Genomic DNA, 11500 nt, shown 5'->3' on the forward strand with positions numbered 1-11500 from the left:
TTTCCATGATGGAATCAGATTGGGACCAGAACCAATTTAAAGTCCATTAATTGGTCAACAGAACCAGTGAGAACTGGCCAACTAAGTCAGTTGTGTAATCAAGGCTGCACATTGGAATCAGTTGAAAATATAAACTGATGTCTGGGCTCATCCCTGCCCAAATTAAAAACTATTTATATTCATATTTGACAACTCTTTGGGGGAGTACCATTAGCTTTTTTCCGTTTCACCTTTTAAGTAACAAAACAACCCCAAAGCTATTGCCTTTGGTAGACTCTCAGGAATTTAAACTTACTATTCCTTCCCAACTACTGTTCACCTAATCACAGTTTTTCTAAAAAAGAAAACATCACAAAAGCCCTGGGGCAATTTAGTTCTTGTGAAATTACAAGCAAGTTTTAAGAGTACTTTTATTTTTGTAGACAGGATTTGTAGCTTTCATTATATTCCTAAAAAGGAACCCATAACTCAAAGGCTAAGAACCATTGCCTTAAAGGGACAGCGCCTGGGTGGCTTAACAGGTTGTTGAACTCTTGGTTTTGGCTCTGTGCTGCGGGTGTGGAACCTGCTTGGGATTCTCTCTGCCCCTCCCCAACTCATGCACATTTTTCTCTCCAAACAAAACAAAACAAAAAACAAAAACAAAAACCAAACCCTCTCCCCAAACCACACTGCCTTAGAGGAGCTAAGGCACTAAACCCACCAAACATTATAAACTGATCATCAAAATGAAAATTTTACATTCAAATTTCAAGATTGAGAGTATACTAGCCCATGTATAGTATTTAATTGCAAATGGAACATTAGAAAACAGGTGAAAGACGTTAATACATGAAAAGGTAAAATCGTTTCAGTAAGCTGAGAACACTGGATGGAAGCTATTTATAATTCTATCAAAAGCTTTTCAAGTTTGCTCATGTTCCAAGAAATAATTCTGAAGGGCACCTGGGTGGCTCAGTCCGTTAAGCATCAAACTTTGGCTCAGGTCATGATCTCACAGCCCGTGGGCTCAAGCCCCACGTTGGGCTCTGTGCTGACAGCTCAGAGCCTGGAGCCTGTTTTAGATTCTGTGTCTCCCTCTCTCTGCCCTCCCCTGCTCACACGCTCTAAAAAATAAATATTAAAAAAATAAAAATTTTGAGAGGTCTTTTTCACAGCCATTTTCCCCCAGTGTTTCAGGAAGCCTCTCTCCAAATTAAATCATCATATTTGGCAGCAATTAGTATTAACATGTTCCACCACTTATCAAAGTGTTCAAGAGCAAACTTAACATTAAAAATCATATGAAATCAAATACAGCTTGATAGTACTTTTATCTCTATCTGAAATAAATTCTTCCCACATTTTACCTAAAATACAAGGTTAAATTAGTATTTCAGGAGGAACTATATTCAGGAGTAGCACCATAATTTAGGTATGCTAAAAATATTTTCAATGTACATCTCCTTTCATTACTTGAAAATATTTTAATTTCTATGCCATGCCAATTTACTTGAAGCTCAATTGAAAAGGCATGACTGAACTTATTTAAAAGAAAAAAGCATAGCATTTTTCAGAAAGGAATTCCTTCATTTAATGAGATTTTTCTGGAGTTAGGTAGGTACAAATGTTAAGCTGATCCATAAAGGGACTTGTTTGTACATTGAAATGTACTTGTTTGCCCCATTTAACACTTTTGCAAGGTGGCTTCTGAGTGCCCATCAAGCTGGCCAATATGAACAGTGAGATAAAACATGTTAATATGGTATACACTCACTTTTAGTCTTGGCACTGACTGAACAAATCACCTTGCACCTCCATTTCTTGTTCTAAGAAAAACTAGATGAGTTAATCTTATAAAAGTTACTTCAAGTCCAAATTTTAAAGGATTCTAATATGTGATCCAAGTGCAAAGTATCTCAATAAGCACCTTTGACGTGAAAACTAAGTAATCCTCCAATCCAAAGAACCACCTAGTGACACAGAGAACACCCAATGACAAAGGGAACCGCTGTTATTTAGAATCTAGTAAGGGTTACTATCAGGTATGTCCAATTCTAGTCTACACGTTTAAAATTCACTGGTCATCTGGGCACTGAGATATCTAGCCCTCTACACAAAATGGGACTCTTAACACTGTTTCAATTTCCACAACAAAAATACTTAAAAAAATGCTGACAAGTGGGGCGAAGGCCAACACCCAGAATAAAGGATTTAATCCAGTATTTATTCCACACTCATGATCGTTCTCTGTAATCAGAATACAAGTCATAAGAACAATCTATCAAATAGTTTGTTGATAATCTTAAATAATGCAGCATAGCATTACTTTTAATACTTCTCTGTTCTAGATTAAGTTTAAAAACTCAAACAGCAATCTTCATTATCAATAAAAAAAGTTTTGAATTTTAAAAAAAGGACACTATATCAAGCGGTTTCATAATTTAAGTATTTCCCATTTATAAAAATGCTTTGGAAGCTTCAGGCTTGAATCTATTTATCTACTCATCTGCCCCACCCTCTCCCAATTTCACGTTAGTACAGGGTTGCTGCAAGAATGCTAGGCTTTAGACATTATTTTTCTCCTTTAATATAGTACTTTAAAATCTGATAAATTCAAGAAAAAAAGATTACATGTCATGAATTTTTTCAAATAAAAAAGGAAAGCTAAGTGAATAAACTTTAGGCATACTAACAGTGTCCCTTTGAGGTAGAATGCTAAAAGGACTTTTGATCAAATCACAGCCTAATTGAAACCTCTGCATCAGAAACGAACTTGTCATGAATCTCTCTAAAGTTAACTGTGGAGAATATTAAGTGTAACATAGTAACAAGAGCCTTCCAAGATAATATACAGTGGACAAGAATGTTAATCCTACAACTGCTGCCTTCATGAACACTGAAAGCACAAAATTCTCCTATAAAAGACATCCAAGATCCATTCTCAAAGTCTTTAGCATTCTATTATGAAAAGCACAGCCATGCTAACTTCAGTACACAAACCATAATCCCACACCTACAAAACAAAAATAGAATTAGTGGCAGTTTATTGCCTTATACAAATTTAACCAACATGGCAACCATGCCAAAGGAATTAAAACATTTTCAGGACATATGTACAGACTGTACATCTCAAAAACAATTAAACAATAAAAATGCAAGAACAATCTGTGCATCATGTATCAAACTCAACAATTGGGTGAAAACATCAATGCAATAAATGGGATTACAAAGGCACTTCCCTACACAAAAGAGGAAATGAAAATGCAGCCTACAGGGAGCTTGAAGAGTGCGTAACTACTGCACAATCTCAACTTGGGAGGAAGAAAAAGAAAGCAGATTTAATCAAACATTTATAGGATTCAATGTGATCCACTTTTACAAAAAAATTTTCACACAGTCTCATCTTTGTTTTTATGTTGTTTTTCTTGGCTCTCTGGTTCTATACTTTGGCTCCTTCGACGATCATGTTTGTCAGACTGGTCCTTACTATCACTGTGATCTCGTTTGTGGGAACGTTCTTTGCTTCTGCTACGCTTTCTAGATTTTTCTTTGCTGGGGCTATGTTCCCGTTTTCTTGATTTTTCAACACTGTCAGTTCTTCCTTGACTGCCACTTCTACTTCGTTTATTTGATTTTTCTTTACTTTCATTTTTATGTTTACTTGATTTCTCTTTGCTTCTGCTTCTGCTTCGTTTCCCTGCATTTCTACTTCTACTCCTACTTCTGTGTTTCCTTTCTCTGCTTCTACTCCTACTGTGTTTTTTCTCCTTTTTGGAATCCTTTTTGTCATCTCTGTGCCGCCTATCATCTTTATCTTCTTTGTGTTTCTTCTCTTCTACCTCACCTCTACTTCTCCTTTCCTTGGACCGTTCTCTCGATCGCTCTCTCTCCTTTTCTCGGTCATTGCCTCTTTCCTTATCATAGTCACGATCTCGTCTTCTACCTCTCTCATTTTCTTTCTCTCTTTCCCGATCCCTGTCCCTTCGGTCCCCTTTCCTATCCCGACTTCGACTACGAGTTCTATGCCTTTCCCTGCTTCTGCTACTCCGCCTGCGTTCTAATCCCCGATCGATACTTCGGGATCTTCGCCTTTCTTTCTCCCTTTCTTTGGCTTCACGCTCTAGTCGCTGGCGTTCTTTCTCTCTTTCTAATTCTCGGTCAAAACTAGAAGACCCATGGCCCTCTCGATGATGACTTCTACTTCTTGACCTTCTTGGGGACCTCCGTGGACTCAGTGATCTCCTTGGAGACCTAATATTTAAAAAAGGAAAGAAAAACATTTCAATGAATAAAACATATCCTAAAACTTTAACTTTCATCAGTGTTATTTATTTACATCCCCAGACTTACACAAACACGTCAGGAACAATTAAAGGCCTTGAAAGGCAGAAAATGACCTTTTGGGGTTAAAAGTGACAAACGCATAAAATGAACAGCATAAAAGCTGACTAACATGAACAGCATAAAATTTCCTGCGAATTTGCCACTGATTTCCAAGGACCTTTGTATAAAGCCTATTTTTAAAGTAATTCAAGGAGTTACATTACCTCGAACGCCTGCGTTCAACATGTCTGTCTATTTCCTCAGCACCTTCCTTCCCATCTTTTTTGATTTTTCTAGGCCGAGTTTTAATCTGTTGATCAATATTCTTCTGAACTGGAACTGGAATTCTTGGAAACAGGGTAGAAAACCACTCCAGCTTTGTGAGAAAAGACCGTAGCATTTCTCCAATGGTCATTACACAGCCTCCACCAGCCTTGACATCTAGGTCCTACAAAAACACAAAAGATACCCTAGCCGTCAAAAAAAAAAAATAATTTCAATACGTATGTGAATACTATAAAAATATTACCATCTTTGGAATCTCAAATACAAAAAATTCTAACAGAAAAATTTTAATTTGTGTACCCTCCTAATCTGGCAATGAACGATACAGAGAAATATTTGGGCTTAGTGTGTGCATGCAGGTGAGAACAAATCCTGCAGCCTCGTGGGCATAAAGAGCACTGAGCTCACTCAGTTAAAAGGAGTATGAAACAGCCCCTTAGATTACTAAACTCTGTGGAACAATAAACTTAAACTAATATTCCACATACCTACTAAGTACGTATTTCTTTCTGTGGACACGTCTGCACACATCATTCCTAGCACTGTAGCCTAACTACACGTATGAACTACTTCAGACAATCATGTCTAAAGATATCTTTTAACAGCTCTAATATAAAATGAAGCCCTAATAAAACTGGAAGCAATAGCAAACCAACTGCCATGAAGCAGTGAGGTTTCTAATTTAGAGTTATGTAGAAAATAAATAAATGAACAAATAATTGGAAACGCATAATCCATGATGACCATTGTCTCTGAAAAGGGTCATTACCGCATGAAGGCCTTCTTGCTATGCCCTCTCACAGCTCAGGACATGTTAGTCAGCTATTGTCAGTCCCAAACCTATAGTGCAAGCACACAAGGAAAGTGAGATTTGTTATCTAAACAGGAAAACAAGAGCTAAAGGTAAAACTGCTTGCACTCACACACATTTAAGTGTTCAGATATACAGTATTTCCAAATATAATCGCTGCAGATATCTAAGGAAGAAAACAATAAGTTAGCTTAAATAGAGATCCTCAGGTTTGTAAATACAATAAAAAACAGATTAAATAGAAGCATTCAGAAACAAACCTAATACAATACCAATCATAAAGAGGAACATGCTTTTTAAATATAGAAGGGAGAAGTGCTTTGGCCTGAAAAATCTCATCTAAAAAGAAAAACAATTTTAAAGATTGTGATTTATCACCTAGTATGTTTTTTGCTTCTTCAAAAATATAAACAATTCAGTAAACAGCCCCCACCAAAAAAATGCAGAGAAAAATTCTCATTGTCTATCTACACTAGTGAGATTTTTTTTAGGTGTGCACGAATTAACAAAAACACACTAGAAAAATCTCTATTAGAATGACCCTTTAATAAATCCTTTGAATAAATGTTTTATAAATTTTTTTTTTAGCGTTTATTTATTTTTGAGACAGAGAGAGACAGAGCATGAACAGGGGAGGGGCAGAGAGAGAGCGAGACACAGAATCGGAAGCAGGCTCCAGGCTCTGAGCCATCAGCCCAGAGCCTGACGTGGGGCTCGAACTCATGGACCGCGAGATCATGACCTGAGCCGAAGTCGGACGCTCAACCGACTGAGCCACTCAGGCGCCCCTGAATAAATGTTTTAAATAGGACTACTGAAACATAGCACTCAAAGTTTACTTTATGGACCTTAAACTACAAAATGGTGGGAGCTTATGTATAGACGATACAGGAATGTTTTAAGTACCTTTTGAGATCTTGGACTTCACTGTGTAAACATATCAATATATGTATATATGATTTAAATCTGACATAATTACGATTCCCAAAGTAACTTTTACTTTCTGAATGTATGTAATAAGCTCAAGCTTGTTAAGCTTGAATGGTAAACTAGATTTATAATTAAATAACAAAAAGGGGCGCCTAGCTGACTCAGAAGAGTATGCGACTCTTGATCTCAGGCTCATGAATTCAAGTCCTACGCTGGGTGTAGAGCTTGCTTTAAAAATTTTTTTTTACTTAAAAAAACCTAAAGTACAAATTTTAAAAAAGGGTTTTTTTCTGGCTTTATAAATATGCATAGTATATCAGGAGTCAGAAAGCTAGAATTCAAATATTTTGATCATCTTGAATAAGTCATCTAAATTCTCACCCTATTTAACTCCCACTCAGCTCTTTGACTCTGCACTTCTATGCAAGTGGGAGTATTAACATGTGCAAGAAGTTAGAGCATAAAGAACTGAAAAGTTCCAGGAGAAGAAAGTGCTATAATTAGTATTGTATGCACAGGTCTTAACGCCTCAATCTTGAGCATGGCCCACTTAAAAAGTCACTATCAACTGCACAGGTCAGATCAATGCAATATACAAAATGTAATTAGAAAGAATAAATTTTCAATTGTTACCAAAACACACTTAAACAGTTAAGAAAAATAAATTTAAGAAACTTAACCTAAGGTATATAAAGTCCACGAAGCCTTAGTAAAAGGACATTCATTCCAAAAGTATGAGTAAAATAAATTTAACTACAGAAAATTCTGAAAAACACTAAGCCTCCAATAAATAAAAGATATTAAAAACATGAGAATAATCAGAAGAAAACTAATTATTACCCTTGTTGACATACCTCTTCATCATCAAGGAAGGATTCAAACCAGTCCCATAGATCTGTAGGGGGCTGTGTGTACCTAGAATAACAAAAGATTGATTAGGCTTATGTGATTTAAAATAACATATTTAATAGAAATGTAGATAAATGCATGCTTACCTTATATACATAAATCCAAGGGCTCTAATATATGGAGAGTCCGTATGTGTTATGAGACCCATCACTTGCTTACGAGTTAACTTCAGGGTAAATAATTTGTATAACAGGCAGAAAGCTGTAGAAACTATTCCTCCTGTTCCAACACCTCGAACCTTTAGGAGAAACAGTTAAGATAAAATAGTAAATTAACAGAGACATTTGACACCAATGATTCATCCCATTAGGTATTAATAACAAGATATAATCCAGAACTGAGAATGGAGCTTTAATAAATAGTAACTTTTCTAACCCCATTCACCAGACACTTGAATCAAAACAAAAAAACAAACTTCTAAGCTTTGTCAGCTGCCATTTGGGTAACTGTCAGACTTTTAGTTTCCTAAATATCAACTTAGTTATCAGACACAGAAAAACTGAAAAATGCACGTACTTCTACTTACCCCTCCGCACATCCCCGTTTGGCCCGCTGTTTTCCTGCTTCCTTTCTCCCATGGTTCAACATGTGTGACCTGAAATAGAAAAGAGGAACACAACAAACATTCATACTTTGAATTTTTTTTAAAACCACGATTAAAGTAAACCCAATTCCATATCAGAGCAGCTTCTTCCAAATGTTTGGAAGTTGGGTATTCTGACATGATGCATGTATTTTGTTTAAAATCTTTTAAACTTTAAAACATCTTTTAAAAACTGCTTAGATTTTAAAGAGCACCAATAAAACTGCCAGGGCTTAACAAAACCTCAACAGCTTTATGAGCAGAGATTCCATTAAAATAGCTTTGTAGAGAGCAGATACGTGTGGAGCCAAGAGATTTCTAGTAGTCTCATATACTTGTAAAAAATATTTGATAACAGATCAACTTTGTATCTTATTATGAGTTGCCTAAAAAAATAAAAATTCTCATTTTAAATTGGATTTAAGGCTCCAATTTAAATAAAAAGGATCAAGATAAATAAATAAAATGAATACATAAATACATAAATAGAATCAATGAAGTTTTAGTATTTATTTCAAAAAAAAATTCTTCAACACCCTTGATAATTTTATGGTGGTTTTAAAATTTTACATTATAAAACAAATGACTTGGAAGTATGTACGTTAAAACAGTAACAAGTTACTTGTAATGCAAAATTATGGAACTTTGTATGTTTTGGGTTTTTTTACCATGAACAGGCATTATGTTCATTCCTGATTAAAGATGAAATTACAAGGACCACGCCTACACAGATCATTCTTGTTAGTGTGTAATTTATTTTCAGCCTAATTACATGAACCAAGTCAATTTTCCCCATAATATAAACTGCCAAAAAACTGAGTGTGACTAGTCATTCATTATATTAAGTGTAATCGATACAATATCGTCTTTGTTGAAGTGAGTACCCTATAAAAACCACATACTTTACCTAAAAATAGCAAAGAACGAATATTAACTCAATAACATATAACTCAAGGTGTTTTGGAAAAATAAGATCCATATTTAGTCTAAAATAAAAACAAAATTAAACCCTGTTCTTTCACTATGCATTTCTAAAACTGTATTTTTACCGATCCATGATTACATTTTATAATCTTTTTCAGTGGCTTCAGACAGAAAAGCACGCATTTAGAGCTCTACACTATTTTCCTCAGCACTGCTTTACTATTTCATTTCGTTCCCCCAGTTTGCTATATTAAAGATGTTTCAATTCCTTCCCAGCTAGCCAAAGGGGTGGATGCAAGACAAAATCCGACTTAAAACTAGAAGCATACATATTTCAGTAATTATTTGATCTGGACATCTTGATAACAAAACCTGGGTCTTTAATTTTACAACTAAATTTAAATTATTTCTAGTATAATCTTAAGTTTTCAAAACACAGTATTTGAAATTTGAAAACAAACTTTTCCTCTATCACAGTAACATTTGCTGTATTATTAAACAGAACCTGCCACAAAAAGGGCAGGAACCCAATTTTCAATTGAAGTTTACTACACAAAGCTAAGAATTAAATATTCACCATACTGTATTCATGCTGAAAAAGACCTTACCTTTTTAAAAGCTAAAAAAAACCTAGTTCACAGTATTACAATTACTTACAATACTCTTGTAAAAGGATAACAAAATTTCAGTGTACTTTACATACCCAAGGTTGAACTGTATTCTCAAAATATGGCTTTCTATAAAAAAACAACTATCTCAAATCCTTTGATAACCTAATCACTTAAGGGGGGGGGGGGGTAGATTGTGGATAAAATATAACCTAAAAGCAAATAAAGAGAATTTCCTTTTGCTAACACCTCTACAGATATGTTCAGATCACAGAAAATACTTTATGTGGTCTGTCAAGTGTTTTCAGAGTCAAATAAACAAAATGGATGGTATTTTATTAGATGCTCTAGCTAAAATATTTAAAGGTCATTAATTCTATTATTAATATTCCTTAAAATATTAATTAACCGTAAGAGGCCTGGAAGATATTTTTAAACTATATAATTTGCAGGTAAGTGGAGGAAACCTATCTAGTTGGTGAAGAAAAGCCCAAAACCAATGGCCAAAAAATACCTAAATAGCCGTTCATTTAACCAGGGAAATGCATTTATGGCGATTGAGCATGATTAATAGTGCATACCTCTACCTGCGACCCTGGGCTGCTCCGAGCCTCGCTGCAAGACTGAGTCAATCCTGCTAACGAAACAAGAACTGAGACAAGAGTGCAGTGAGGAGGCGCCAGGTGAGCTCCCCAGCACAGCCAAGCCAGCACCGACCCTGCCGCAGAAGCCCAGGGCCCAGATAATTCTAAATAAGCCCAATGCACAAGTTACTGAGACCACTTACTCCTGACTTCCTGCTGGGAAAATTTCCAGGCCTTCTTCTGCACACCTCTTGCACTGGCTCCTCTCCACCCTCAACCCTCCCACCCCCACCCGCAACACGCACTGACCATTTCCCTGTCTGGGTCGGACAGAGAATACCAACAACACGAGGCCAACACTGTAGTCAATACACGCCCTGGCCCAGGGTGAGCGGGAGAAGCACCAACAAGTTAGCGCTGAGTAGATGCACGTCAAAAAGAATAATTTTAAAGCTGTAAACTGGAGAGGATGGTTACTCTTTTCTACCCTCCCATCCAACTCCCCCCAGGGGTGGGCAGGAGGTTGCGGGAGGAGAGTTCGATAGCGGCGGGCTCTCCCAGCCCTAAAAATCTGAAAAAGAAATGAGAGGGCGGCCCCCATTTGACCCCTCCCTGGCAGACTACTGGCCACCGCTCCCCCTCCCCACCTTCCCGCACCTACAAATGCTCAGACCTCAAGGGCTGCCTCCGCCCAACCGTAAACCTTCCTCCGAGCTTAACCCGACCGCCCCCTGCCCCCCCCCCAAGGCCAAAACTCTTCGTACCTTAAAGTAGATCTCGTCCACCACCTCGTGGTAGGTCTTGAGCTCGTAGAGCTGCACTTTGAAATAAGGCGACGACAGGATATTGGTCAAGATCATGGGGTTGAGGTTCATAGTCTTCTCGTTGCCCCACAGCGGCAGCACATTTCCCTGCTTGCCCGAGACCGCCGGCTTGGTGGCGCCACCGCCGCCGCACTGCTGCTGCTGCTGCTGCTGGGCCGCGGCTGCGGCCGCCTGGTGCTGCGGCTGCGAGTTGCCTGTCAGCGCGGGGCTGTTGTTAGCCATGTTGCGGCGGAAGGAAGGAGGGAGGGAGAAGGGAGGGGGAGGGGGGCCAAGCTCGATCTCGCTCTTCGGGACAACGGTCCGGGACCCTACTCCATGGAACGCCGTCGGGAGAGGGGACCGCCTCGCTGTCCCCCGGCTGGGTGAGGGAGGGCAACGAGGACGCCGACGAATGGACGCTGGATCGAGAGCAAACGCCGAGACGCGAGCTGCGAGAACTCCCGGCAGAAAGCGAGCCGGCGGCCACGGAGCGCGATCTCTTCCGCCAACTGCCCCTGGGAACAAGATGGCGGGCCCGGCGGAAGTGACGCCTCACGCCCCAGAGTTCCAAGATGAGCCGGGAGCCAATCAGAGACGCCCAGCTGGGCTGGAAATTCCTCTTCCTAGTTCCGCGCGTTCTGTGCACGCTGAGGTCCCCTCGGTGGTCACCGGTGCCCGACTCGGGAGATTTCCCCTGGGAATCTAGGAGTCAGGGGAAGGGGTTATAGGTTCAGTTCCTATGCTTTAGGATCTGGGCT

At 38.5% G+C, this 11500-nt stretch overlaps 1 protein-coding gene across 1 annotated transcript; it reads right to left on the reverse strand.

Annotated features, from left to right (window-relative positions):
- Positions 1 to 2187: 2187 nt before the first annotated feature.
- Positions 2188 to 11285, reverse strand: PRPF38B (pre-mRNA processing factor 38B). The gene is made up of 6 exons (XM_058716342.1): positions 10704 to 11285; positions 7767 to 7835; positions 7327 to 7478; positions 7186 to 7246; positions 4530 to 4753; positions 2188 to 4233 (listed from the first exon to the last, which is right to left on the reverse strand). The coding sequence occupies exons 1-6, from the start codon at positions 10983 to 10985 to the stop codon at positions 3372 to 3374; spliced, it is 1650 nt and encodes a 549-aa protein (XP_058572325.1). The 5' UTR covers positions 10986 to 11285; the 3' UTR covers positions 2188 to 3371.
- Between the last annotated feature and the right edge of the window lie 215 nt (positions 11286 to 11500).

This window comes from Neofelis nebulosa, chromosome 2 (assembly GCF_028018385.1).
Source record: "Neofelis nebulosa isolate mNeoNeb1 chromosome 2, mNeoNeb1.pri, whole genome shotgun sequence".
Classification (NCBI taxonomy): domain Eukaryota; kingdom Metazoa; phylum Chordata; class Mammalia; order Carnivora; family Felidae; genus Neofelis; species Neofelis nebulosa.